Consider the following 26,761-nt stretch of genomic DNA (forward strand, 5'->3'; position numbering starts at 1 on the left):
TGAAAGCCGCGATGAGCTTTGCGCCTATGCTGTATGAGTGTGATGAGTGAGTGAGTGTATGTATAGCTGCTGCTGCATGTGAGCACCTACAGTGCACCCCGCTGCTGCGTGTGACCAAAAAAAGCCCTCCACTCGCCCCTGCCTGCCCGCCCGCCCGCGCTTCATCCAGAGAGGAGAAGGAAGGCGGCGAGCGAGCGAGCGAGCGCATCATCTGCTTTCTCCATCACCAACAACCCCCATCACTCAAACGACTCACCACCACCACCACCACCACCACCACCACCACTGCACCGCCGCGACAAGATTTGCAGCTCGCAACTTTACCCAAACACCACCACCACCAACAACAGCAGCAATAGCAGCAGCACATCATGTCGGCTGCTCGCACCTTTTTTGTGGGAGGAAATTACAAGATGAACGGTACGCTGGACAGCACCAAGAAGCTCATCGACATTCTCAAGAGCGCTCAACTCGATCCCAAGGCTGGTGAGTGTGTGGTGAGAGTGGGTGATGAGAGTGGGAGTGGTGAGAGTGGGAGTGGGTGGTGAGAATGGGAGCGGTGGAAGAGTGAGAGTGTTCGCGTCACACGAGGGGCAGCCAGCTCTATGCGAGACAGCTAGCTCTATGCGAGACAGCAACAGCAAGGCTGACGGAAAGAGGACTTTTTTGCTCCCTACCCCCCTCGCCTCTACTCCCCTGGCCTACAACCCACAGAGGTCGTTGTTGCGCCTCCCGCGCTTCACCTCCTGCTGACCAAGGAGCTGCTGAGCGGATCCAAGATTGGCGTGTCTGCTCAAAACGCCTACCACAAGGCATCCGGAGCGTTCACAGGCGAAATCTCCGTCACGCAGCTCAAGGATGCTGGTATCCCTTGGGTCATCTTGGGTCACTCTGAGCGCAGAACACTGTTCGGGGAGAAGGACGATGATGTGGCTGAAAAGACCAAAGCTGGATTGGAACAGGGTCTCAGCGTCATCCTCTGCGTAGGCGAGACTTTGGCCGAGAGGGAAAAGAATGAGAGCATAAACGTCGTTGTGCGTCAGCTCGATGCTGTTGCCAAGCAGATTAGCGATTGGAGGTGAGCAGTCTAGTCCTGTCCAGTGCGCTTCGAATTCCCGCATTCACAACGCTCACGACGGTTCTTTTTGCAACCTGCCAGCAAGATCGTCGTGGCCTACGAGCCCGTTTGGGCCATCGGAACGGGCAAGGTAGCGACGGCAGAGCAGGTGAGTTTGCCGCGTCCGCAGACGAAGCGCTCGCATGGAAAGCTTTGCGATCTCACAACCCTCGCCCCCTCTTTTTCCATGCAGGCTCAAGAGGTTCACGCTGCCATTCGCAAGTGGGCCAACGATAAGCTGGGCTCTCAAGCTGGAGAGGCTCTGCGCATCATCTACGGCGGATCCGTAGCCGCCAAGAACTGCAAGGAGCTGGGTGAGTCGAATGCGAATCGAACGCTGGGCAGCAGTTTGTGTTGCGGGCATGTATGCGCAGACGCAGACGCTCACCTTGTCCATCGCTGTCGCTTTCTCGCTCGCCCCCCCAACCCCATCTCTTTCAGCTTCTCAGCCCGACATTTCCGGTTTCCTCGTTGGAGGCGCTTCCCTCAAGCCCGAATTTGTGGACATTGTCAACGCTCGTCTTGTAAGTCGAGCCGATTGCGCGTGCGGGAGGGGGGGGGGGGGGGGGGGGGGGGGGGGGGGGGGGGGGGGGCATCGGCCGTGAGCAGGGTTTGTCGCGCTGACGAGCATCGCGCTCCTCCACCCCAGTGAGCTCTGAAGCCTGCGCAGGCCTCGCGAAATACCGCCGCTGCACCAACCGTTTCTTCCAAATATGCAGATCAAACGACGCTCACTCGAGACAGCTGTGTAGTGAAGACGGATTGCCAATCACAATCCTGAAGCACCGAATCGAAAATGTTGCTTGCTGCATGAATACGTCGTGATTCTGATCAGCAAGTCTGCGTCAGATAGCCGCGCCACGCCCAACTCTCCTGGGCTTCATCGCTCGAGCGGACAGGTCACACTGTGCCCCGCAGTCATCACGGGCTGCGACGGCTACAAGTCGAGGTGTGCGAAGCTGTATGCCTCGGGCGCGCCTGATAGAAAGGTATAGGCGTGTGATGGGGCAGACACGATCGACTCTCATCAGTCTGCCAGTCACGAGTCAGGCGATGCGTACGTCATATGAGGCGAGCGTCTCGGATTCCGACGCATGAAAAAAAAAAGCCCCTCGCGAAGCAGCACGTCGTAGGGTTCCCCGCCGTACGTTGCGCGATGCTAGCTGCAAGAGGTTCCTGCGCGCAAAGCACACTCAGCATGAGCGAAGCCCGCGGCGACGAATGGGGCCGATACGATCGAATAATGAAAATCCGTGAGAATGTTGCCAATATGAATTGCGGTGCCAGAAAGGTACGTCGTCGATGTGTGTGTGTGTTTCGCATGCGAGAGGTCTGAATTGAGATGTAATAGGAGCGCGTGATACGCGAAGCATAGGTGACGAGGGGGACATGTACAGCTAGCTAGTCGACGGGAAATCATGGAATGCAAATTTTAGAATGTCGCGATGCCGATGCTGCGCTTTGAAAGAGGGGAGGGAGAGATGTGCGTCGAGCACAATGTAACTGAATATCACGTTCCTTTGCAAAAAGGGCTTGCGTCAGAGGACGATCTAGTGCAAACGAAGAAGTGGTGGTTCGTTTTGCGTTTGACCTCGCTGAGTATTCTGAATGTCTGGCGCGTACGGTGGTGGAAAAGTGCTGCTGGTCTTGTCGGTCTCTAGATAGTTCGGAGTCAACAAGCTGCTTGAGATGCCTAGCGAGGCGGCGTTGAAGGCTTGAGTCAGCGTAGAGTCGTTGGTGAGCGCAGAGTGACCAGCATCGCTCGAGTGGCGATCCGATTCCTCTTCATTCGGGCCATATCCGTACAGTCTGGGGCCAGTGTTGAAGACGGGCGTCTGTGGCTCGGTGGAGGGTCTGGAAGACATGTCGGTCGCAAGGGATGGATGACTATCGCTGCTGCCACCTGTGTAGGCTGGGTCCGGCAGACTACCGCGGTGGCGGTTGATGGGCGTGTGCAAGCCCGCTTCGAGTTGATTCACATCCTGGCCATGTTGCTGAAAGACGTTGCCAAACTGAGCACCTTGTCCGACTGGCTGCGCATGAGCAGCATCTTGCACGTAATTGTATTGTTGATTGCCAAGCTGAGCAGCTCGATGATAGGAGTGCACTTGGCTTCCGAACGTGCCGGACGGCGCTTGCAGGAAAGCGGTGAGCTGATCATGATGTTGATAGCGGGCGCCATTGTCGTCATAAGAATGAAACAGTCCTTGCTGCTGACCTCCTGGAGTGGCTACGCGGTATCCGTTTGGCGTCGTGTGAGCGTCGGTTGTCAGACCATAGACTCGACCGTCGGAGAGCAGATGTAGGCCGTTGCTAGCCATGTGCTCTCGAGCGCGCATCGCCGACGGGCTGGCCGCCATCGCATCGACGCTCGACACCGTCGAGTCTCGTCGGTCATCTGGTGTTGGATGCAAAGCTATGCCCAGTGCCATGTCGCCGCGCGAGTCACTGACAGCGCTGCTCATGCCGACGCTTGCTGGACTCTGCATGGCCCAATTTTTGGTCACAGCGGCTGGGTTGAATTGCCTGTGCGTGTTGATGTGCTGCTCAAGCGAAGAAGCTCCATAGGGTACCTGGCCGTAAGCACCGGACCAATTTGAGGGCGAGAGGACCACTGCAGGGTTGGTCGGCTTGACGGCACTCTGAGTACCTACGACGTGGCGATCCCGGAGAAGTTGCCTTTGTTGAACGGCCTCGGTGGGATGGTTACGTCGGGTGTGCTTGGTGAGCGTCGTCTTGCGACAGTATGTCTTGCCGCATCCCTAGAGAAAAGCGACTGGGTGTCAGCAGTCGAGCGCTTCTTCGTGTAGCAGACAGACACTCACCTCGACGAGACACTTGTAGGGTCGACGACCGGTGTGAATGCGGCGATGACGGGCCAGAGAGCTCGAATCGGCACTAGCGGTGGGGCAGCCGACGGTTCATACTCAGCGCTGCCCCCTCGAGATGGAGACTCGTAGCTCCACTCACAAAGCCTTGTCACAATCTTTGCACTGGTGTGGACGCTCTCCCGTGTGCACACGCATATGAACCGTCAGGGCGCTGCGTTGTATGAACGTCTTGCCGCATTTCTTCCAAGAGCAGCGGTATGGTCGATAATTTTGATGAATACGTGTGTGCCTGGCAGACCAAAAAGTTGCACGCAACACGTCAGACGGTGCACGCACGATCGTCCCGCACGGTTCTGAACACGCTCACCTCGCCAGGTCAGAGCGGCTGTCGTCGAGTAGAAGCAGCTGCTGTGAGCGTGGCGCATCGTCATCGCTTTCAATTCGAACGCACCGAGAAAAGGCTTTGGAGCATCCCTTGAAGCCGCATTCGAACGGACGCGCCTCGGTTCGATGATCGTCATGCACGAGCTCTGCAAAAGTGCCGAGAATACGGATGACGAATGCACGCGCAAGTTTAGCATGGCGGCTGCACGCACGTCGGCACATCCGATACTCACCTAGAATGTCCATCGTTGTCATGTGTGGGTTTGAAAGCGTTGAACAGACGAGCAAATTGACGTCAAAGCCTTTGGTAGGCTGCGGGTGGAGGGGTGGATGCATCGAGCGACATGAGAACAAGAAGATGCTCTACTTAAGACTCGAACAAGAAGATGCTCAGGACCCAAGCGTGGCCCTCATCGCAAGGCGACCGATCGTGAGCGTGCACAGCTGCCAAGTAGACTTGCGCTCTATTCTTCATCCTGAAGCCGGAACGTCGCCAGTGATTGTCGCTTGGTCTAGGCTGCAGCTCAGCAAGGCGACCTTCGAGTTGGCCGTCTGGCTCTTCCAAATCCGTGAGCAGCCAAAGAAGGTCTGAGCAGGCGTGACGCCAGAGACGCGCTGCCTGGGATTCGACGATAATAGCACGACACTGCAACTAGTGACGCTCGCTGACTGCCTACCATTCGTATCACTTCAGAGCGCAATCCGCGAAATGAACTGCTCGCATGCGCCTCGAGTCTTTGTATGCTCGCAAAGCGGCAGACCTGAAACGGCGAAGCTCGATGGGGAATTGGGCAGTAGACGTGGAGTTTGCGACGCTAGTGGTGGACCTAGACCTCGCCTGCCTGCGGCGGGATGAATTCGCTGCCCCTATAATTTGCTCAGGCCTCCCCTTTCGAGTTCGAATCGCATCGGACCAAGCCATTGGGCGACTACTACTCGGTCTGTAAAGTGCCGATGCACATGCGCATAATGTTGATCCCGTTCGCGCTGCATGTCAGGCTGTTGAGACAAAGTGCGGACAGGTAGAGACGAGCATGTGTTGGCGAGGGTGGCCAAGGCACTGACGTGAAGCCAACAAAGGAGTCTCCTTCAAGCAGACCTGCAAGGCTATGTGAGTCTCGCATCCAGATTACACATCGGGTACAAGCTGCGCCGATAGATTTGAGCACGAGCCCCTATCAATCTGTAATCGTCGCTACGATAACGCGCAACGACCATCACGTCCCAGGCACACCTGCACAAAGGCACTTCAAAACTCGACAAACACAAGTGGCGTGTGCACCGTCCCACGAGAACTGCACAAGAGAGAGTCTGGGCGGCATCTCAGAGTGCTGTTCGTCGGGGCAGTAGCGGTACTGACTGATTTCGGTGCTAGTGGAAAGTGATTGGTGTGCTCGCAAGTGATCGCGCCCGGGACAAGCCTCGCACTGGCTTCCATTGGTGAGCAGCAACAGCTTTGATCGCTCCTGCCCAGCGACGCGATTTGGTCGCTTTTCATTTTCTTGTGCTTTGACCTTCATTCTAGACCGGACTTGCGCACTCTTCGCGCCGCCAGGGCTTGAAGCGTCTCACGACATGCCGGCGCCGTGCACTGCACCTGACCTGCCCAGGTAAATGTCAGACGTGCCGGCGTTCCTGAAAGAGCCAACCGTTGTGCGAACGCTGGCATCGTCTTAGACCTCCGCAAGAGAGTCGGAGTTGTTCACGTTTTGCGTGGTACTCCAGAAATGAAGCTCTCAGAGCGAGGATGTCGACGCGCATCGGCAATTTGTACTGCAGAATGCCAGCGCTCGGACCTGTGTGATCGCCATGTACTTTTCTCCATCCATCGCAACGCCTTTTACGACACATGGTCGGCCACTCACTCACTCGCAGATAGCGATGGGCCATCCGCGGAGTCCGGCATCGTGGAGAGCGTGCAGATCGGATGTAAAAGCTGCATCGTCATGGGAAACATGCCAGATTGATACATTCAAAGGCCCCACGGTCCTGCGTCTTGTCTCATCGCTGCCGATGCTGCATATCTGCGTTTGCTGCTGCTGACTCACTGACGTTGGACTTGCCGCTAGCGTAAGCAATCAGCACGTCGCCGTTTCTTCAAGCTTGGTGTGGCTGGAACAGCAATCGTAGACCGTCAAGTCAAGTCGGACGGGGCGAGGCTTGCTGACGACCATAGATCCTCTTACAACCGGCTCAGAGTCAATAACGCGACGTGCCCGCCCCGCGATCGTACATTCTTGCAGGATCTCAGATTGCTTGTAGGGTGCAGATGGGGACCTGTCCGGCAGCCGCTGCAAGTGTAGTGGTAAAGGAGCGCGACTAACGAAATGGCGCAATCGTTCCACAAGCCTAGCGGAGGTCCCAATCCGCGAGGCTTCCTCTCCACAAAGCCATCCAGGTACATATGCTCGGCGCAGCGGCCAAAGGCGGCGGACTTGCTAGGGATACTCGATTTGCAACGAGTGCGGCTAGCGCGGCTGACGAACAAACAGCTGCCAAAGACAACAAGCCAAGTAAAGTGGACGGGAGAAAGTCTAACGCGCTAACGGACTTACCAGCAAGCACTACACTAGCGCGATCACGATGTGGTGTTTCGAGTACTGTACGTAGCGGAAGCATCTGCTTCTCCGCGAGCTTTCCGTCAGACTTGCCGTAGAATCTAAATCTCTGCCTCGATCCTAGCGTTCGCTAGACCTTGACAGAGTCATGGCATACCTTGCCCATGGGCTGTGGGACGTACGACGTGGGACGTGCACTTGCAATTTGCCGAACTTCAAGCTCGAGCCGATGGACTGCCGCCGTCTGGTAGCTCTTTCGGTAATGCTACCTCTTCGCTCGTCGAGACTGCTTCGGGACAGGTGGTATAATACGTAACAGCGGTCCAGTGTCGAGGGAGAGCTCGCGAGATAAGCACCCAGGACTGAGACATGCAACGGTCAGCAAGAGTCCAGCCTCGTCGGTGATCACCTCTCGTAACATCGACCATTGCATAAGAAGAGCCCGGAGATAGCGCTGCAAGCCAAGTGAATGGACGACATGAGCCCCTAGCAATCGTGACCGCCTGCATGCTGCACGGAAGCGATCGCAGGGCTCGCGTATCAATCACGAATCAAGCTCTGCTCACGCTACGTGTGCAGTGGACATTTGTACCTGCATGCATGCTTTCCACACCGGGGAGGTAAATATAGACATGTAAGTGTACCATGCGTACCGCCGTCTGTTCCTGTAGAAGCTGGCTCCCCCTTCCATGCAGCCACCGAGGCGCCGTGCAGGTAGACTTTGCGTCGAGTCTGAGTGGCTCCCGCGGACTCGCGCGGCGAGAGCCGAGCGTTCATTTCATTTCGCTTCGACGATTCGGATGCCAATACAAAGCGCGCTTCACACTGCAAGTCTCACAGCTGCGCAGAGGCATGACAGCTGCCAGCCTACCATTGCGAGAAGAGCTCGCTACCCATCATGAGCGGTGAGCAGATGAACCTGACTGGGTGTGCTTTGGAATTTGCAATCGCGGAGACGGGGAGGGCAAACTTTCGTCTTGGTGCAGTAGTCGCCCCCCAATTGGTCGGCAAGATCGTTTGCCGAAACGTCGGCGCACTGTTGCCCCGTGCCAAAGAAGGCCAGATATGTGCAGTCGTCGCTAGTCTATCTGGCTCCCTTTCCGTGGGTCTTACCGCCGCTCGGGCCGCGGACCAAGGGAAAGGACCACTGCACTCCGCGTCGATCGCACATCATGCATCGACATCCACACTGCGGCAACTCGAGCGCTACCACGGGCCGCAAACATCCGAGCACGTTCCAGCAAGTCTCGAAGTCGGCTGGACCTTGCTCACGCCACGCGAGTCACGTTGCCGGTATCTACGTCATGGATCCAGCCCGTAATCAGCGTCGTATCGACCAGCGGATCGTTCTTGAGCAGCGCAATGTCATCGTGGACAGATTGGTGGAGGTCCTCGAATCCAAAGTACGTCATCACATCCGCAAACGGCTTGACACGACGGCCGATCTTCTCGACGAGCGTCTTGCGTATGTCTTGGTCCCTAGCGTGCAAAAGACCACACTTGGTGTGGTGCATGAGGATGATTTCCTTGGCGCCCAAAACATGTTGAGCAAGATGAATGCTGCGCAGCAGGTCTGGCACCCGGCCACCTGCAGAGCGCAGCACCTTGACTTCGCCTGCCTTGAGTCCAAAGGCCGCTTCGGGCAAGATACGAGTATCCATCTGGCGTCAAGAGACCAGCACAAGTCAACAACGGAGCGTCGAGCGCAAGCATTTTGCCTGCATTTCGCTCACACAGGCAATCAGCGTGGCCCTTGGACTCTTTGTATCAGCCGGTAGACGCCAGCTTTGAGACTGCCGATCAGGGCAAGAAGCAAGAGTGTAATTAGAGCGAGGCAATGCAATGAAGATGGCCTAATCGCCAAGAGTTTTCTGCTCTCCAGTCTATGAACTCACCAATTTCGCATTATTGCGAGCAAACTTTTCGGCCACGGATCCTGGCGGAGCTTTGAGCATCTCGTGCAGCTTGCTACTCGCCTCCCCAGCCTCGTAGCTGGTCGGCATGGACGTGTTTTGCCCTGCTGGCTTGGCTTCGCTTGTGCTGGCCTCAACGTCGAACCAGCCAGATGGAGGACCTATACCAGGAGCCTGCGCTGCGGTGTTGGGCAAAGCTGTGCTTGACGCGACGATGGCTAGGCAGATGACCACGACCAAGCGTGCCGATGGAAACATCATAATGTGGCACGTGGCAGGGTGCGAAGGGGTTTCTTTTGAGGAAACTTTCTTGCTGCGGTTCTTTAAATTGGGTGAAGGGGCGCAAATCGAAAAAAAGGCGAGCTTTGGGAGAGTGGGTCATTCCTCACAAGCTACGCGCGTCTTTTGTAACGCTCCGGCACAGCTCGTGTGACGCGAATGAAGGTCAGGACATGACAAGAGCAGCACGGGATGGGTGTCCGCGATCGAGTCGCAATGAGACCTTGCCCCTACCAAGCAGTCTGAATCTCGACCAGCATCCGAGGGTTGATGTCAGCTTTTTTATTATCCCGTTGCTGTGGTAGTTGGCACTCTCCCAGCGGTTACTGAACACCCTGCCACTCGAAAGCGAAGGTGTATGCGATCGTACGACTTGATGTCGCCTACAGACGCGTTACGCGTCAGGAACGGATGGACCTGGTACCGCAAATGCCTGCCATGCCCAAGACGATTCGTGTCGCTTTCCCATACGACGCTGCTCCCCGCCTTATTTCATTACGGCAACAACTGAGAGCCGGGTGTGCTGCGGGCCGCCTGCTCCTCTTCCGAGCCGATACCACCGTGCAGTGTATCGTCGAAGCAGTCGCAGCACGCAACCGTCGACAAGCCCGAGAGTTGGGTCGCCCAGGTAAATGGACGGCCCACTCACCGCTGGCATTCCTCTTGCACCGCCGTGCAACTTCCAACACCAAGCTCGCGAGCGTGCTGAAGGAGGACCTCAAAGTGAAGCACAGAGAACTCTGCGTGAGTGCTGTGCAAGCTCGGCAGAAGGGAACGCCTTGACGGTGTGGTTGCTTTGCTGCCAAATGACATCGAGTTGCCACCTGATGGACGAGAAGGTCCCTGTTCCTGCGGTGGCGCGTGGCTACCGGCACACGACTTGGTCCTAATCGTAGCAAAGGCACACAAGTAGCGCCTACAACGCATCGACGAGGCGCTTCTTTAGCGCTCCGTTTCTCTCAGCCCTGTGCCGAAAGTACACTTGCATCACCGAGCAGGTGCTGGAGGTCGGCGATTTAGGGACTCGACAGCCAGCAGTGCGTCAATGGCGCAAAATCACATTCTTAATGCAATCACACAGTGACCCATGCCGCCATCGCAGTTGTTCATTCCACGCAAGTACCATTGTATGGCCCAGTCGAGGGCAGGCTCGCAACAGTGCAAGATCGACGCCATGCGCCTGGCAATGCAGGGTCATGACGACGCAGAAAGTCGGAGAGTGTGGTACTTTGGAAGGGTGCATAGACGCCTGGCAAGCCTTCGTGCGGGGTGATTGGAACAGTCGGGAAGTGCGACTCGCACGGTGTTCCTCGTCGCCTTGATCGAGAGGCACAAACATCTTGGCGGATGATCTGGCGCACATTCACACTGCGTCGGCGAGATCGAGATGGGCCGCATACATCCCTTGTGCCGGCAGTTTTTGCCTTCATTCTGAGTGTCACTTTGATCAATTTTGGCCACGATAACGTCGCATGGCTGCAAAGAATCGGCCATCTAATGGTCTCGTGACAATGTAGAGCTCCTTCGTCTTCTCATGGCGATGGGGCTTCCGCTTCCGCTACCGCTCCCTCTTCTGTAGGGACTTGCGCTCCTTCTCCCCCCTCTCTCCTCCTCCCTAGGACGTAAAGGCGGGGGAGGTCTAGTTTCCCTCTCTTTGTCGCGGACATCTCCGTCGCGTCCCCAGCCGTGCTGAGGCGGACCTTGACCCCATCGTCCAGCGACTTGTGGGCGTCGTGGTCCCATAGGCGCTTCACCTGCTGGAAAGCCGCGATTCGAATGCGGTGGCGGACCCGAAGGGGGTCGTCCACCATATCCGCCTGGAGCATCGTGAGGAGCACCTCTATCACCTCTGTATGAAGGACCGTACCCACCATAGGCTTCCGGTCTGGGCCCTGATGCGCCTCTGGGTGGCCCGCTCCTATAGTCACGCTGCTGTGCCCACCTATCACGTCCATCTCTTGCGTCCCTCTCCCAGTCCCTCGCACCTCTCGCATCCCTTCCGTAGTCAGCACGCGAGACGCTCCTGTCCACCTCTCTTTGTTCCATACGAGCATGACTACCGCCTGGCCCTCGAGAGGAGTGAGAGTCGGTGATGGATCGAGGCAAAGAGCTCAATTCTACGCTGATCACGCATCCGTCGATCTGACCCGCGTGCATGTACGACTTTGCCATGCTCGCTTCTTCCGGCGTTCGGTAGACGATGTAAGCTTCGCCTTTGTTCTCTCCCGCTGCGAGGTGTGAGAATGCACGCTCCGTCAGCAATCGGCAGCAGGATGTTGTCTCTGTGCCCGACAGCATACCCTCGGTCCCTCTGCCCTCGAGACGCGTGACGCGGTGTCGAGCCACTCACACAGCTTGTACCGCGGCAATAGAACATGCTCGATGGATCCGTATTCTCCAAAGATATATTCGAGATGACGAGCATGCACAGCTTTGCTAAGTCCACCCACAGCCACGGTCCTCATCTCTTCCTGCTTCGCACCTCTCCCAGCCTGGTCTGGTCGTCGTGGACTGCGCTCAGCTGCACGTGCTCGTCGAGCTGGCGGTGAGCGCGATGCCGAAGTGGAGCGCGATCTTGATGAAGATGTTCGACCTCGACCTCGACTACTACTACGACTACGACTGCGACTACGAGATGTCGACATGCGCCTCGGGGTGGTTGCTCTGCCTCCGTTGCCGGAACTGTCCTCATCCATCCTTGCAGCGCTCCTGCTCCGGACACGACCGGTGCTCCGATTTGGACTGACGCTTCGGGGTGAATAGCTTCCGCTCTTGCTCTTGCTGCGACTCGCACTTCTTCCTCTCGAATCGCCTCTGCGTGACGGAGAAGCGACGCTCATCTTGATGCCCCTTGGGCTTGGTGACCTGTCCGTCGCAGAGGGGTGATTGTGTGCCTGGCCCCTGGGGCAGCGTGCTGCTTCGCACTGCGATCTCGAGGAGGTGAGAACAAGTCTTGAATCTCCAGAAGCTGGGTGTGCCTGGTCAATTTCAGAGAGTCACGAGTGTATCAGCGCTGTCCGTGGTGGTCGTGGTAGGAAATCCAACTAGAGATGGGCACCACCGCGGGCGGGCGGGGGTTCTTCTCGCGAACGCGGCCGCTCCACGGATCGATTGCAGCAGCATCATCGGCTTCTCTCGTGCGCCTTGTTCAAGAATCTTGAATTGCGTGCCGCTGAAGCATGACGTCACGTGACCCTCAAGTGTCAGTGCGCGTAGTTGAGTCCACCTCGCTGCGCGCGCTGCTGCTGCTGCTGCTGCTGCTGCTTGTGCACCCAAACATATGCTGTGAGAATGCAGCCAGATATTCCCTCGAGATCCCTCGGCTCTACATCGACCTGTCCAAGATCCCTCGCTCGCGCTCCCGCAACCCTCGAACCGATTCAGCATGTGCTTTTCCCGCTCTGCGCCGGGCGCTCCACCCATGGGCGGCTTTTGGTTGGAGGACTTGCGATGAACCCTCCTCTACTCCAATCAAAATGTCTTCCGCCTCTCGACAGCGCGCGCCTCCTGCATGACCGTATCTTAGTGTCGAATGAGATTGTTGTAGTACATTGGCAAAGATGAAAGTACAGACGAGTCAGAGCCAAATGAAGCTCACATATTCCCAGTCGACGGATCATTCGCAGCCGTCAAAAGCCCACGTGTAGCCTCTCGCAATAACCCGCGGCGACACCTTTATGGGCCATCACGAAGCGCCGTGACGGCCTGCGGCATTCCCTGTACCACCCTCCTGGGCAGAGCAGCGGTCGCTTATTTCACTCAACGTCCTCTCCTGATCCTGTTAGCGCAGGCGACAAAGTGTGTCAGCTGCAGCTCGGCTTGAGGTCGCGGGCGTAGGAAAAGGTCCTGCTCACCGTCGGATCAGTCAATACCAGAACGCCTAGCAGCTCTCGCGCACATCCGCTCATGCATGACACTTCTTCGTCGCTGATTGGAGGTTCTTTGGCGTCAGCCACACGGAGGTTGAGATCCTCAAAACGGAGGTCGTTGCGCCCTTGTAGAATGGCTGTCTCGTAGTGGCGCGCCATCATTTGACGGACCTGTCTTTGCGTTCGCAAGACGCACTCGTGCAGCAATCGGAGCGCCAACAGATCGAGCTGTGATGCGCCGTCTAGGTAATGCTCGACGAACTGCGAGATGCAAAGGTTGCGTAAGCTTAGCGAAGGACCACCAGAAATTTGGGCGCTTACTTGTCGAAATTGATCAGCATCTTCCCACGTGAGTGACTTGCGAGTCTGGTTGGTCAAGTGCTTATACAGATCTTTAAGTTTGCTTGCGCGCGTCGAAATCCAAACAAGAATGTAAATTAGCGACTCGACGACGTCGTCACAATAGCGATGCAGGCGAGTATATGCGTCCTTGTGGGCGCTTCGCCATCTTGCTTCTGATTCCAAGACTTGCTTGTCATAAATTGCTTTGCCAAATGTCGCCGATGCGGCTAATTGCTTGTCCTTTCGAAATGATTCCAAGCTCGTCCGATATGTGCTCAACTGAGTCTCGGCCATTTGCATGCCAGATGGTACGAAGAGTTGGTTGATAGACCGGGCATCATCTTGGATGATAGCGACTAGTTGATCATCATGCGCTCGTGTGATGTCGCCAGGACTCGTTTCGCGGACTTGTACGCCTCGACGGGGGTTAACACCTTCCCTCACGTTTCCGTGGTCTACCAAGACCAGGAGCGGCTTCGCTTTGGGGCCAGGCCTCATTAGGACGTTGCCAGTGTTGAGGTCGCGGTAGTGTAGCCCCTTTTGGGCATAATTATGCAGTCGATGTACGAGCTGCTGCAACACGGCCGCCTTGTCTGACAATGATGCAGTCAAGGGAATCTGATATCCGCGGTGCTGTGTAAAGACCAACACATATGCGCACAGCTCTGCTTTGTCCGCACGCCCGTCGGCTCCGCAGACTGGCTTGCCACTTGGCGCTGTCCATCCGAGGTCGAAGGAAGCAAGGGCACGAGGTGCACCGCTCACATCACCCAGCTTGTCCAGCATAGTTCTTTCGTGATGGGCCAGATGCTCTGACAGCCAGCAGCATTTCAAAAAGATGTGCTCACCATCGTGATCGTGTAGCGGAACCCCAAAGACGACGGTGCGAGAGCCGTGCAAAGACGGGCGCACGTTTACGACGCGAAGAGCATCGCTGGTGATGAGGTTCACATGATCCTGGTTGAGACCGTTGTTAGCTATGCCCGCTTCCCTCGCTGTTGCTTGTTCCTGTGCGACTTGCTGCGCTAGCAGAGCAAGTGCCTCGTCACACTTTGGCGTCCAGCGGGGCAGAAGGGTAGACTCGCCGGACATTAGGAGGTGTAGAAGCCGACCTAGATGGTCTAGCGATGTTTGGTCCTGCAAGGCAGCCGCAGCAGCATCGACCGCCCGTGAGAAGACTATTCCATTGGCTCCAAATTGCCAGATGCGAACTTTGCTGCCGGTCCAGGAGACGACATGCACATACCGCGCGAAGGGGTGCGCGATCAGGAGCTGACGCTAGATGGGTAGATGCGGAGCATGTGAGCGCTTGTTCGACGAGCAGAGCAGAGCAGCATGCGGCTCGGCCCGGCGCGGTGCGGCGGACTCACGGCGTATCTGAGCATCTGACCAACAGTTGATTCATTCAAATCGTCCCTCTCGTGCCGCTTGACCTCTACCACGGCCGCGTATTGCAACCACGGATGCTGCGCGGATGCACTGGGGCGGAAAGTCCCATCTCCAACGTCGGTCTGCGAATCGGTGAGGTCGACGCAGACGGAGGCCATAGCATCAGCGATGAGCACAATGTCTGGCATATTGTCCTCGCCATTGCTGGTCTGCGGGTATAGTGTGGCACAAGGAGGCAAATTGGTGAGTCAAAAGTGCAAAAATGCGCGTGCCAGAGTGACCTTTATACGCTGAGCAGGTGTGGTCCGAGGCCCCGCGCAGAGTTGCTGCTTATGCGCTGTGTTCGTGAATGCACCTCTCTTTGCGGTTACTGGTCTCTGCATGCCTGCCCTTCCGACTGATTGAACGCCTGGCCGACCTGACTCGACTCACGATCGTCTTTGTCTGTTGGTCCCTAGGCGTGATGGGATCAAAGTCGAGCGCTTGCCCTGTCAACGCAGTGCGAGTGCGCAGGGCTCTGTTCGTCCTGAGCACGCGCAGCTGACTAGCGTATGCGTTGAGAAGGACCAAGATTTGCTTGGTCAATGCGCTCTCCTTGCCCTTCTCGACCGCGACGACGTTACGCAGTTGGGTGAGGGCATCCTGCATCTCCTTGCTTCGCATACACTCGTCGCTCCACTGACGCATCCCCGCCACGTCTCCCTCCCCCTCTCCATCTCCTCGCTCTGATGCTGATGCTGCCGCACTCCATTCAAGCTCGAGGGATCTGCGATCAATTCGACGCTGCGACTCCTCCAGCAACTGCATGCCTACAGCTTTGGCTCTCCGGCTCAGTTCAGGCGACAGGCTAGCACTAGATCTCAAGATAGAGGTGGGGGCCGACACCGATGCCGATGCCGACGCCGATGCCGGAGCTGAGGGAGGCATGAGCGAAGACGAGGAGGCAGAAGACGATGATCTGGTCGCTTCGTACCCTCTGGGATCCCAAGCTTTGATCTTGGCCAAGGTGTCATCGTCGTGAAGTGCGTCAGGAGCGGCGTCCAAGGGAACAAAGCGCAACGAGGAGGATGCCATCCTGCATCCCGTCACTGAGTAGTGTATTCAGTGAGGAGTGAGGAGGGAGAGGGAGGAGAGCGCAACGAGGAGGATGCCATCTTGCGTACCGTCACTAGCGAGTCGGACAAGCAAGGAGTGAGGAGCGAGGAGTGAGGCAAGAGTCAAGAGTCAAGAGACAAGAGTGCGCTGCCGATGGGAAGCGTATATGCGCACATCCACCAGGCATGCATCCTCCACACCTTGCGTGCGCGCATGGAAACCGCGCACGAGCACGAGCACGCGCACGTTAGCGTCGATGCAGCCCTCATCGTTGCGCGCTGATGCTGAGGCTGCTTGTGCACGCGTAGCAGCATGTGCGATGCTGAATCTTCAGCAGGGTGGCTGCCTGCACCTCCCGCGCACCGACATGCACACCATCATCAGACGACACTCGAGACCTCCTCGGCTTTTCTCGACTCGCAACTCGCGACTCGCACGATCGACATTCACATTCCACTCGGCTCGGCAGATCGCCTTGATCGAGGACTGGATCCCGCACGCCTTCAGAGTCTCGCATCGACACGTCATATCAGCAGTCAGCAGTCTCCCGTGGCTCACGCTGTGCGCGTGCCTCCTCTGCACCCCGCCACTCGCCCTCGTCTGCTAGCTGGTCCACCTTTTGCTGGAGGCACACACGCAATCTCGGCGCTACTCATCATGTCCACATCCAGCACGTCTGTCGCCGAGCACGCTACTCGGCACGACGAGCAGATCGCGCATGCGCTTAGTGGAGAAGATGCGGCGCTACAGACAGTGACGCCTCAAGATGACGATCCTTTTGATTGGGAGAGCTACATGTGAGCTTTGGCGAATGCTGTCAGGGCACGTGCAAGCGACGTGTCATGCTGAGACGTTCTCATCACTTTCTGACATCCTCCATCGCGCAACAGATCGGCATACAAGGGTGAGATGTGGGGCCAAGACGCTCACAAGGACGCAGAAGCTAAAGTCGCAATCTTGCCCTCATCCTGTCTATCCACCGCTCATCATCGCCTCCGCCGTGCACGCAGGGCAAACGCAAATCGCCCGGCTGTTGCACCTCGCCGAGAGGTCTCCAGCTCTGCGTCTCGTATGCTCTCAAGCAGCCATCGCGCTTCTGCGTCAAGGTCAAGACACGAAGCAGTACCTGTATGCGTTCCGAATACGCGATTCAGCTGGTCCAGCATCTGGCGCTGAACAGCTGCAAAGGCCAAACCACGCTTGGGTGCAACAGGCCGATCTAGAGAATGAGAAGGAGCTGGAGAAGCTGGATATCGAGCTGAGAGGGTATCAGAACAACATGATCAAGGAGAGCATTCGTGTGAGTTGGGAAAGTTCTCCTGACGTCGCTCTCATTTCGGCGTGCGTATGCTCCTCGGTCTTACGCGCGCCCGCTCCTCGTGCTCCCTCATCAAGATGGGCCATCGTGATCTGGCAGAACACTTTAGAGCGACAGGCAGGATGAGCGAAGCACTTCAATGCTACCAAAAGACGAGGGAATTCTGCTCCACCAGCGAACACGTTGTAGAGATGTGTTTGGGTGTGATCGAGGTGCGTCGCAGGCGTGCCTAGATGACGACAAAGTCTCATCATTCCCAACTCTCTCCTTTAGATCTCGCTGGAGCTGCAAAACTACACGAACGTCTCCACCTGGGTCTCCAAAGCTGAAGGTGTGCTGGAGACGTACAATCCCAATGCCGCGGCCGCTTCTTCCTCTGCTCGCAAGACGAGTGGTGCAGGTGCTTCTTTGTCGTCCGCCAGCGGTGCATCTAAGGGAGGTCTAGGGTCAGGTGGAGATGCTATCGGCGCGCTCTTTCGCTCCGGCGGCTCTTCGACGAGAGAAGAAATGGCTCGTGCTTCTACGTCCGCAACGAGCGCTGCGGCTCGAAGAGACCAAGCTACAGCTGATAGAGGAGTCAAGGATCTCGCAGCTAGGCTGTCCATCACCGCTGCGCTTGCCCAGCTGGGGATGGGCAACTTTGAGAAAGCGGCTAGAATCTGGCTCGGATTGCCTGGCGATGTCGCTTCGACTCGGTTGGCTGCAACTTATGCGCATGTAAGAGCACGAGTGGGGGGTTTCAAGTCACACTGCGGATGCTGACGGAGCGTTGGCACCCCACCCAAATTTGTGGCTGCAGATCATGTCTCCTGCCGACATTGCGCTCTACACTGTTCTCTCTGCCCTCGCTACCTTTGATCGAAGGAGGTTAAAGAGCGCGCTCGTGGATAGTGCAGCATTTGCAGCCTTTTTGGAGCATTCACCTCACTCTAGAGCTATTCTAGAGGCCTTTTACGCTTGCGACTACAATGGGGGCTTGCACCTTTTACAAAAGTGGAGGGTGAGTGCGCCCGTGCTGGTGTCGACGTCTCGACGTCGAATGGGGTTCCAGCAAGCGAGTGCCTTGCAGAGTGTGCTGATGCGTTTCCTCGATGTCTCGACAGACTCGGCACCATCTGGACATTCACCTTGGACCCCATGTCCCAACGCTCAAGATGATGCTGATCACTCGCATGATGCAGCAATTTCTGCATTCGTTCGACAGCGTAAGCGTCTCGCGCGTGGGCGACGCTTTCGGCTGGACGGAAGCCCAAACGCTTCCGGAGCTGATTGGGTTGGTGCAGAGGGGAGAGGTTCAAGGAAGATTGGACTTGACGCGAGGTGTGATGGAATTAAAGAGGAGGGACAAGAGGCAAGAGTTGTTTGATGATGCGATCAGGATTGGGGAGAAGAGGATCACCGCTGCTAAACGGCTGCTTTTGAGATTGGAGATGATTGAGAATGGGTGAGTTTTTCAGGGTCGCGGGCGAAGCACTACTACCGATGCGGCATGCCTGCACACTGCGCTCACACCCGAGTCGCCGCGTGCGCCCCTTCCAGACTCATCGTCAGAGGCACTGGACCGACCGTGCCTCGAGGCGCCTGATCGAGCAGCGAGCACGCACGCACGCACGCGTGCAAGGCTCCGATTCCACATGCTCCTCCTTCACCTAGCTGCTTTCGACTTTGACAAGCGTCCTCATCACCACAACATGGGTTTCGTGCGCTTCGTGGCAACTGCCCACGCCCCCTCGCGAAGTAGATTCGTCAATGACATGCATGTCGACTCAACTCCCAAGTAAGGCGGCGAGCGAGCGCGACGGGTCACGCGTGCATGCATGAGGAATCAAGATATAAACAAATACAAAAAGGGCAGGTCGGGGGGGGGGGGGGGGGGGGGGGGGGGGGGGGATTGCGTTTTAGCGAGCGGGTTCGTGCGGCCAAGAGAAGGTAAAGAGATGCTGTGCAGAGGGGGATTGCGCTTGGTTGATATTGACTCCGCTAAGCAGCTCGAGACTATCGTGGCACAGTAAAGGTGGCGCGAGCTTGTCAGTTGCACCTGCAGGTGCAACTGGATTCATGAATCTAAAAGAGGTCGGAAGCTGATGGTCTCCATCGAAGTGCGACCGTTGCGTCGACAAAGAATGATGCTGTGGAACGCGGAAGCGGGTGCAATAGTATGAGCCCTCGCCTCGTCGCACGCTTCAATCACCATCCACTTCCCAACTCAAAAACTCACCAACAATCGTTCCTGAATGTCATTTTCCAAATCGCTTCGGCAGGCTCTACCATCTCTCTGATGTATTGGCCTGTAGCAAAGTCCCAGAGTTTTACGCGCCCATCGTTTCCTCCCGTAACGATGAAGCGGTCGTTGAACTGCAAGCAAGTGACGGAATTGTCGTGCGCGCACAAGCGGGCTTTGGTGGTGAATGTGTCCAAGCAAAAGACGATCACTCGACCATCCGAACCGCCGGTGATCAGCGTAGAGTCTGTCAATTGCAGCTGTCCCACCAACGAAGTGTGGCCTTGCAGGACGCAAAGGCACTCGCTGGCAGAGTGCGGGCCAGAAGATGATGCGCGTCAGACGATGCACATCGAAAATGCGGCACGCGCGACGACGACTCACCCGGTCGAAGCGCTCCAAATGCGCACCGTCGAGTCCAAACTCCCGGTAGCCACTCTGACACCATCAAATGCGATGGCGTAGATCTGGTGGAAATGTCCCCTCAGGACATTGATGCACTCTCCCGTATCGACGTCCCAGATTCTGCACATGCAGTCATAACTTCCGCTAGCTATCCTATTGCCAGCCACTTCGACGCAGCGCACCGAATGCTGGTGTCCCGACAATTGGTGCACCAGCTTGCCGGTTTGGATGTTCCAGACGCGCACTGTGCTATCTCTAGAGCCCGATACAGCGAGTGGACGACCTTCTATCACCTTCAAACATCTGACCGTGGAGCCGTGGCCAGACATGATGTGTTCGCAGACCCTGATATTGGCATGAATGCAATCAGCACGACGTCGCAAGCCAAGTCCTTTCAATCCAAGCGCACTCACCCAGTCCTCAAATTCCACACGCGAACGTCCCGGTCGCAACCGCCAGTCACGACGAGCGCATCCCTGTTGCCGTAGCCCTTGACGCTTCCGCACGGATTCGCATTGCTGAAGGGCCTTCCGCCCCCGCTCGCGCGATGTGTTCCACCAGAAGGTGCAAAGAAGCCAGCGGCGCCCATCGGAGACCTGCTGTTGGCCCAAGCCGAGGGAGCATCTCCAGCGTCCGAGTCGCCAAAGAAGCTCGAGTGGGAAGCGTTCAGCTGATCGGTAATGTGCGTCGGGATGCCACCACTTGCGCCAGACGATGCAGTCATGACAGCATCTCTGACATTGCCGGCATCAGCTTCCGCTTCTGCTTGCGCTCGTGCAAAGTCTCGAGCTGATCCAGTTGCTGCGTTGAGCGAAGCGGCAGCTGCAGGCGCTGAGATGGGTCCACCTCGCAGTGACGATGAAGCAGCGCTAGCATTCGCACCGTCGCCAGCCACAGCTCCGGAATTGAGATTGGAGCTGCTCGTAGCTTTGCGCAGCATCGCCCGCCTAGCTCTGTGAAACCATTCCAGCGTCTCATCCTCGCCAGAAGCAGAATCGTTAGACGAGACGGTGTACAAACCACTGCTGCTCTGCGTTCGGCTCGGCACAGCCTTGGCAGCGCTAGATCTCGAGATAAGCGAGGGAGCTCGAAGGGGAGCGTCGCTTGTGGAGCTCCAAGTCGATCTTGCCGACGCGTCAAGGTTTCCGCCGTACATCAGCGCCTCGTCGTCGTATGCAGATGCGCTTGGTCGAAGATCGTGCTCTACGAGCTCGAGATCGCCTCCGCTCGCAGCACCAGCATCTGCTCGCGCTAATTTAGCCGCGTCTTGCTTTCCCTTGCCGTTGCCTCCACCCAGCCGAGCTTGACTGCCTCCCGTGCTCGAGACCAGCGTAAGGGCCCACACACCAGTCTCGTGGCCTATCAACGTCCGCGCGTAAAGGCCTGTCTGCGCGTCGAAGACGTGAATCTTGGCATTCGCCATACCCACCACGATCCATTCCTTGTCGACGGCCAGGGATGTGACCACTGCACCGCCTTCCGTAGAAGTGTACCGAGTGAGCAAACGCCCACCTTTACGCCAGTTGGACTCTGCGATGGTCAGGAGCGTTCAAAGGATTAGCCTACCGGCAGCCGCTGGCAATTTGATGCAAACTCACCCGTCAAGTAAGCCAGCTTGAAGTGCGTCTTGTAGCTAAAAGGCGTGCTGCGCGACTGAGCTTCCGGCAAGCCTTCCGCATATGTGGCCGCTCGATTAGACTTTGCATTTGACCCGGACATCCAAGAAGGTCTTCCGAGCGCAAAGCTCGGCGTCGCTCCCTTGGCGGAGGAGGAAGCTGCATTTTGGAAGACGTCGGATGCAGATGCCGCATGAGCTTGACCAGGAGCGCTGCGCCTCTTCATCCGCTTGCCTTGCGCATCTCCCGATCGCCTTCGCGGCGCAGAGGTGGTCGTGTTCGATGGCGATGCATGCAAGGGGTCGCGATCGCGGCGTGCTGATGAGCGAGCAACGTGAGCAGCGACGCTTGCCTCTTCCGTACTGTCGCTCATCTCGACATCTCCCTCTCCATAGCCATCGGCAGGTCTGTGCGCTGACTCGGGGGGCGCAGTCCCATATTCGCCGACCTGTGGCAAGCTTGCCCGATCCCTAGCTGGACTGGTGAGAGCTCCAAGACCAGCAGTCACTGCGGAGCCTTCTCTAGGTGTCCTCGACGCTGGCCAAGAGGGCAGCATCCTAGAGCCCGGCAGATTTGCAAAAGAGCCAGCGCTGAGCCAGCCCCAATTGCCTGGCGCGGTCGCATTTCCGGCTTCGGGCGTTCGACTACTCGTCTCGCCGAGTGCCCGCGACGAATCGGACGATGGACCTGCATGTAGAGACCTTGGCTGTTCGTACGCGTCATCATCCGCACCATCGACCACTTCCTCTCCGTAGCGCTCGCGAGATTCTTCAGCTACAATCTCTTCCAGTTGACGATAAAACATTCTGTCCGCTTCGCTCATGTCTAGGCTGCCTCTTCCAGCTTTCGCCAGTCCCACACCGAGGGCGTCTGAGCTCGAGTTGGTGCCGCCGGCGATACTTCCATCTGCCTGCTTGGCGAGGAAGAGATCGTGAAGGGTTCGTAGCTCGTGAAGAGCGTTGGACGGATCCAAACCACGAGCTCGATAGCGCTCGTAGAGGGAAGAGAGGATTTGGCCGTCATCGAGATGTTCGTCCTCTTCCTCCATTACTGCGTCTTCCTCCACCACATCCTCGTCGCTAAAGCTAGCTCGGGACATGCCGCGAGGGTATCCAAGTCTGGAAGCACTGGCAGCAGGATATAGAGGCGACAGACTAAAGGCAGGTTGGTGGTGCAAAAAGGGAGCGCTTTGACTTGCAGACATGCTAGTCCTTCGGAGCCTGAACGCGTATTTGGAGCACATTGCCTTCCACGTATGTTCATCATTGACCAAGCTGCGCCAGAATCTGCTGACGGCGCTCGCTCTGGCCAACGTTCTTGGGTCATCGATGAATCCTAGCACGTGCAGACTGAGCTCGATGGGCAGGGCACCCAGAAAATCCACCTTGAGTCGAGGTGAGATGTCGGATTGAAGCTGAGCCAACTCTCTCAAAGAGCAGAGCGCCAGTAGCTCGCTGAGGACCTGCAACCTGTCGCTGCTGATGAGAGAGGGGAAGATGAGCGAAATGTACTTGCGAAGTGTCGCTCCATCTGTGGGTAGGGCGGAGATCAGAGCTGCGCTGGCTGAGGAAGCTGAGGAAGTGGCCAGACGAGACAGGCCAGAAGGTTGAGGTGAGGGTGCGGGGGTAGGGGGCGAGATGGTGTGAGGGTGTCCGCCTGTCGGTGCACCTGGCTCGCCACCTACGAGCGGGGGTGATGCTGGCGCTGACATCACGACTCCTGCGACCAAGACGACGCGAGAGTACAAGTGTGTGTGCGGCGTTTGGAAAGGTGGAATGCGGCCCTTTGCCAGCGACTCGTGTGTTGGTTGCGTGTGTGCTGGAGGAGGAGGAGGATCGACTGGTCCGCTGCCGGCTCAGTCACGCGGCAGCGATGCGATGAGGAAGCGAGGTCGCACAAGCTTGTGTACGTAAGCTAAGATGAAGAGGTGGTGGTGCGAGCACTTGCACTTGCACTCGCACACACGGAGCGTGGAGATGATGGGCGTGTTGGCAGCATTCACGATTGTATAGCGTTGCCGCGCGCCTCTCACAACAGTCACGAGTTCGAAACCTCATTCACGATTGCCGCTCCGATGGTGCGTACAGTGCGAGTCAAGAGTGGTGAGTGCTTGTTGTGTGGCGCGCGCGTGGGATCAAGCGCGCATGCAGCAGCAGCAGCAGCAGCAGCGATCACGATCACCAAGGGAAGCAGCGCCCGCCCGCCCGCACGCCCGCCCGCACGCACGCGCATGAACCGAGCCTGTACGGTAGGTATAGCTGCAGCGAGCAGCCTTGGGTCGAATTCCATGCAAGGGCCCCCTCCTCCTCCTCACCACCCGCGTGACTCAAGACTCTGACTCACCACTGCTAGCTGCGTTGCGGGTGCACGAGGCAAGCCACACGCTTTGCGCGACGCACATGTAATCACGAAAAAAGAAATGGAGACGAGGAGCTCGATCGGTATGTGAGATTGCATTCACGATTCGAGCGCCAGTCATGTTGTGCGAGCCCTGGAAAGACATGCAGACAAAGGTCGAGAGCCTTTGTTTCGTCACCACAAGACGCGCGAGAAAACAGGTTGCATGTAAGACATGTAAGCCAGCTTCTCGTCGAATCCGAGTAATACGCTTGCTAGGCTTCTGTCGCAGTTTCGGTAGGAGCTTGACAAGCTTCCAATCGCTGCGCGACCGCTTCTGCCGTCTTTAAAAGTCGCGCGCGCACGTTCAGCGCCGTGTTGCGGTCGTCAGCGGTCGTCAATTCTCAGCGCATACATGTCGCTTCGACAATTACACCGCACCGCACCGCACCGCGTCGCACGGCGAACTCACACTTGACAATAGACGTCCCAGCTCCGCTTCGGCTTCCGCAATTTGACCCGCTTTGGATCTGTTGGTGTGCAAGAATTGTGACTTGACGGATAGCAAGCCTCTTCTCTCCTCTTCCAACCTGAAACCAGGTAGGCGGTACGTGAAAGGAGCAGCGACTCGGCATTGAGCTACCAGATCTCGGAGCATCAGCATACATGCTACTCACTGTTGCCTTTCGATCAGCTCATACTCCAATCTCGCCAGCATCAAGCTGTGCGGGTCTGACAAGATCTGCTCCGTCCGGAGCTCTTCGGGCGCCACAGCTTGAAATTCTGACAAATCTCTGAGCTCAATATCCTGAAAGACGGATCTGGAGGAGCGAGTGCAGAGGCACCGAGGCATGGTCAGCGAAACAGGCGCATACATGCACATCGCGTCCCGACGTATTTGCACCACTCACACAAACTCTTTACACCTCCTAATCTCTCCCTCCAATTGGCTCCTCTCATACTCCAAGTTTTGCAATCTCAACCTAGATTCGTCCACCTCTGCTCTCCTCTCGGCCACCTTGCCTTTGGATCTCTTATTGTCCTCCGCAACCCTTCTGCCCAAGGCTCTGAGTTGGGCCAAGATGGGTGTGAGAGAAGCGAGATAAGTTGTTGCTTCTTCAGCTGACGGCTTGACGGGAAGCACAGCCACCAGCTCTAGAATGGCCGAAGAAAGCGCGTTGGCCTGTGCACACGTGGCCGACGATTCCGAGAGTGAGCTTGCACCCGCGTCGCAGCCTCGCAAGGGCTACGGACTCACGTCAACTTCGACCTGCTGCGGCGATGGCGACTTTGAGGAGGAAGCTTCGGCGGATGCAACGGTCATGTCGTCACTGTACGGGGATGCTGGCGCTACGGCTTCGAGAGGCACGCTGAGAAGCTCGCAAAGGAGCGAAGCGAGGGTGCAAGCGGGGGAAGGCTGAAATGCAAGGCCAGGTAGATGGCAATGTATGTCCACTTGGGTCGAGGTGCAAGTCAGAATTAATCGAGTCGGTGCCAGAGGATGCAAGGTCGTGAGTCAAGAGTCAGAGTGAATGATTCGTGTGCGAGACCAGCTATACCCCCACCCGTATGATCATGAATCCACATTCAAGATTGAAATCACGATCGAATCGCATCTCAAATCCGCGCGAGCGGCGCCATCTCGCACGGTAGAAGGCAGACAGGCAGGCGCGTCCAAGCGTTGCTTCGCGCGCGTCTGATGGCGCGTAGAGTGTGAGTGAGGTGCGGCGATCTGCAGCAACAACCAACCACCAGCTGCTGCACGCCGCGAGTGGAGTGTTGGACTCCTCACACTCACACTCACACTCACGACTTCCACGGACAACGTCTCGCTAGCATCGCCTCAAGGTCAAGCTTTACAGATCGTCCAAACGTGTCAACCAGCCCAGACTTCTAGCACCTCGACCCCGCACGCAGCAGCCCTTCGATGGGCGGAGCGCATACAAGCCGGTAGAAGCGCGCCTCCGCGTCGCTTCCTTCGATTACCATCACCCACGGCAGGGTTCATAGCATGTCGTCGCCGAAGCGTCGTCGGACATCCACGCGGCTCTCTGAGCAGCAAGCTGAACCGCTCGCACCTATCACGATTCCCAGCACCTCTCGCATCAGCACGGGATCAGATGAGAGCTCGGCCAAGCATAGGAATGGTCGTGCTGAGCGCGATGCGCGTGCCAGAGGGAGCGCGCATTCCTGCGATGCAGCTCCACCCACACGTACTCTTCGAAGACGCGATGCCAATTCCGGCAAAACGCCATCTGCTCGTCCACAGCTACTCGGTTCTGCCAAGGGTAAGGCCAGGGAAGAGCAAAAGAGGCAGAAGGACATAGAAGCATTCGATGCTATGCGGCAAGCTGACCAACTCATCATGGCCACGAGTACCGACGGACGCGCGCGCAGACGAGCATCTCGAAGCGCGGCGCAGGACGGCAATCCGCCTGGCAAGGATACGAATGAAGAGGATCAAAGCCGTGCTGAAGCAAGCAGCGACGTGGAAAGGATCTCCGAAGATTCCACAAGACGTGCCAACCCTCGCATCTTGGCGCCGAGCTCGAGCCCACTGGAGGATGGAGCACACGTAACGCCGAACGGAGTCGCTCGTGGGTCAGCGGGAGCTTTCGAAGAAAACGAGAGACTGTCGAAGGTCTCGCATGGAACGCTGGACTCGCCGCCTCAGAAGGAGAGTCGACCCAGCCGTGCACAACACGCAGCAGAAATCGGTGCTTCCCAGGCTCGTGGAGACGCAGATGACAAAAGGCTCCATGTCTGTGCCGGCCAAGACGACGCCTGTCCGCTTTCGCTACAAGTAGAGGGTACTGCATCTGTGCCGGCCCATCACGAACGTCCAATACCTGGCTCACATCCCATGCCAACATCCAAATCGCCAACGCCGGCGTGTGAACGAGAGGAGGCTGTCAGATTGGATGCCAAGCTCGAACAGACGCAGATCACAGCTCACGATGAGGACAGTCCAGCATTATACACTGTGCGCGCTAGTGATGCTGGGTCGGGCGTGGCTGTAGAGGACCCCAACAACGCTTTTGTGACCACTGTGTTGCAAGAGCGCCTTTCTCCCACCACAACCACAAG

General features: G+C 57.2%; 10 protein-coding genes across 10 annotated transcripts; 3 read left to right on the top strand and 7 right to left on the bottom strand.

Moving 5' to 3' along the window:
• Window positions 1–255: 255 nt before the first annotated feature.
• Window positions 256–1,869, top strand: IE81DRAFT_368766 (Triosephosphate isomerase; the record flags this gene model as incomplete). Its single annotated transcript, XM_025517176.1, has 6 exons — window positions 256–486; window positions 715–1,078; window positions 1,160–1,226; window positions 1,311–1,431; window positions 1,559–1,641; window positions 1,837–1,869. Exons 1-6 carry the CDS (start codon window positions 372–374, stop codon window positions 1,867–1,869), a joined length of 783 nt encoding a protein of 260 aa, XP_025366991.1. The 5' UTR covers window positions 256–371.
• Window positions 1,870–2,667: 798 nt separating this feature from the next.
• On the bottom strand, window positions 2,668–3,549 carry IE81DRAFT_332051 (hypothetical protein; the record flags this gene model as incomplete). The annotated part of the gene is made up of 1 exon (XM_025515288.1): window positions 2,668–3,549. The coding sequence occupies one exon, from the start codon at window positions 3,547–3,549 to the stop codon at window positions 2,668–2,670; it is 882 nt and encodes a 293-aa protein (XP_025366992.1).
• Window positions 3,550–3,900: 351 nt separating this feature from the next.
• IE81DRAFT_294244 (hypothetical protein) lies at window positions 3,901–4,239 on the bottom strand (the record flags this gene model as incomplete). Its single annotated transcript, XM_025512044.1, has 2 exons — window positions 3,901–4,015; window positions 4,088–4,239. Coding segments are annotated over 2 exons (267 nt in total), but the record flags the coding sequence as incomplete, so codon positions are not given.
• A 3,803-nt stretch (window positions 4,240–8,042) lies between these two features.
• Window positions 8,043–9,414, bottom strand: IE81DRAFT_343090 (carbonic anhydrase). Its single transcript, XM_025515727.1, has 2 exons — window positions 8,786–9,414; window positions 8,043–8,551 (listed from the first exon to the last, which is right to left on the bottom strand). The coding sequence occupies exons 1-2, from the start codon at window positions 9,062–9,064 to the stop codon at window positions 8,159–8,161; spliced, it is 672 nt and encodes a 223-aa protein (XP_025366994.1). The 5' UTR covers window positions 9,065–9,414; the 3' UTR covers window positions 8,043–8,158.
• Window positions 9,415–11,182: 1,768 nt separating this feature from the next.
• On the bottom strand, window positions 11,183–11,727 carry IE81DRAFT_294218 (RNA-binding domain-containing protein; the record flags this gene model as incomplete). The annotated part of the gene is made up of 2 exons (XM_025512041.1): window positions 11,183–11,310; window positions 11,433–11,727. Coding segments are annotated over 2 exons (423 nt in total), but the record flags the coding sequence as incomplete, so codon positions are not given.
• Window positions 11,728–12,211: 484 nt separating this feature from the next.
• On the top strand, window positions 12,212–12,741 carry IE81DRAFT_256700 (hypothetical protein). Its single transcript, XM_025511356.1, has one exon. The coding sequence runs from the start codon at window positions 12,262–12,264 to the stop codon at window positions 12,595–12,597; it is 336 nt and encodes a 111-aa protein (XP_025366996.1). The 5' UTR covers window positions 12,212–12,261; the 3' UTR covers window positions 12,598–12,741.
• Window positions 12,388–15,892, bottom strand: IE81DRAFT_326132 (hypothetical protein). Its single transcript, XM_025514738.1, has 5 exons — window positions 15,115–15,892; window positions 14,664–14,891; window positions 12,937–14,571; window positions 12,681–12,860; window positions 12,388–12,603 (listed from the first exon to the last, which is right to left on the bottom strand). Exons 1-4 carry the CDS (start codon window positions 15,754–15,756, stop codon window positions 12,768–12,770), a joined length of 2,598 nt encoding a protein of 865 aa, XP_025366997.1. The 5' UTR covers window positions 15,757–15,892; the 3' UTR covers window positions 12,388–12,603; window positions 12,681–12,767.
• A 253-nt stretch (window positions 15,893–16,145) lies between these two features.
• On the top strand, window positions 16,146–18,939 carry IE81DRAFT_305949 (hypothetical protein). The gene is made up of 9 exons (XM_025512337.1): window positions 16,146–16,574; window positions 16,668–16,681; window positions 16,788–17,077; window positions 17,173–17,307; window positions 17,369–17,495; window positions 17,649–17,776; window positions 17,895–18,095; window positions 18,199–18,539; window positions 18,635–18,939. Exons 1-9 carry the CDS (start codon window positions 16,435–16,437, stop codon window positions 18,678–18,680), a joined length of 1,422 nt encoding a protein of 473 aa, XP_025366998.1. The 5' UTR covers window positions 16,146–16,434; the 3' UTR covers window positions 18,681–18,939.
• A 41-nt stretch (window positions 18,940–18,980) lies between these two features.
• On the bottom strand, window positions 18,981–23,399 carry IE81DRAFT_326135 (hypothetical protein). Its single transcript, XM_025514739.1, has 5 exons — window positions 21,320–23,399; window positions 20,135–21,251; window positions 19,701–20,066; window positions 19,314–19,622; window positions 18,981–19,224 (listed from the first exon to the last, which is right to left on the bottom strand). The coding sequence occupies exons 1-5, from the start codon at window positions 23,046–23,048 to the stop codon at window positions 19,152–19,154; spliced, it is 3,594 nt and encodes a 1,197-aa protein (XP_025366999.1). The 5' UTR covers window positions 23,049–23,399; the 3' UTR covers window positions 18,981–19,151.
• A 948-nt stretch (window positions 23,400–24,347) lies between these two features.
• IE81DRAFT_294252 (hypothetical protein) lies at window positions 24,348–24,788 on the bottom strand (the record flags this gene model as incomplete). Its single annotated transcript, XM_025512045.1, has 2 exons — window positions 24,348–24,495; window positions 24,586–24,788. Coding segments are annotated over 2 exons (351 nt in total), but the record flags the coding sequence as incomplete, so codon positions are not given.
• Between the last annotated feature and the right edge of the window lie 1,973 nt (window positions 24,789–26,761).

This window comes from Ceraceosorus guamensis (assembly GCF_003144195.1).
Source record: "Ceraceosorus guamensis strain MCA 4658 unplaced genomic scaffold IE81scaffold_92, whole genome shotgun sequence".
NCBI classification, from domain to species: domain Eukaryota; kingdom Fungi; phylum Basidiomycota; class Exobasidiomycetes; order Ceraceosorales; family Ceraceosoraceae; genus Ceraceosorus; species Ceraceosorus guamensis.

Coding starts and splice junctions, on each gene's coding strand:
- IE81DRAFT_326135 (XM_025514739.1), bottom strand. CDS start 23,048: ATGTCAGCGCCAGCATCACCCCCGCTCGTAGGTGGCGAGCCAGGTGCA. Junction 21,252..21,319: donor CAAGCTGGCTTACTTGACGG/GTGAGTTTGCAT, acceptor TGACCATCGCAG/AGTCCAACTGGCGTAAAGGT. Junction 20,067..20,134: donor GTGTGGAATTTGAGGACTGG/GTGAGTGCGCTT, acceptor TGCCAATATCAG/GGTCTGCGAACACATCATGT.
- IE81DRAFT_256700 (XM_025511356.1), top strand. CDS start 12,262: ATGACGTCACGTGACCCTCAAGTGTCAGTGCGCGTAGTTGAGTCCACC.
- IE81DRAFT_343090 (XM_025515727.1), bottom strand. CDS start 9,064: ATGATGTTTCCATCGGCACGCTTGGTCGTGGTCATCTGCCTAGCCATC. Junction 8,552..8,785: donor CTCGCAATAATGCGAAATTG/GTGAGTTCATAG, acceptor TCTTGACGCCAG/ATGGATACTCGTATCTTGCC.
- IE81DRAFT_326132 (XM_025514738.1), bottom strand. CDS start 15,756: ATGGCATCCTCCTCGTTGCGCTTTGTTCCCTTGGACGCCGCTCCTGAC. Junction 14,572..14,663: donor GTCAGATGCTCAGATACGCC/GTGAGTCCGCCG, acceptor CTACCCATCTAG/CGTCAGCTCCTGATCGCGCA. Junction 12,861..12,936: donor TGGTATTGACTGATCCGACG/GTGAGCAGGACC, acceptor CTGCGCTAACAG/GATCAGGAGAGGACGTTGAG.
- IE81DRAFT_305949 (XM_025512337.1), top strand. CDS start 16,435: ATGTCCACATCCAGCACGTCTGTCGCCGAGCACGCTACTCGGCACGAC. Junction 17,308..17,368: donor TGTGTTTGGGTGTGATCGAG/GTGCGTCGCAGG, acceptor TCTCTCCTTTAG/ATCTCGCTGGAGCTGCAAAA. Junction 17,496..17,648: donor TCGCAAGACGAGTGGTGCAG/GTGCTTCTTTGT, acceptor CGGCTCGAAGAG/ACCAAGCTACAGCTGATAGA.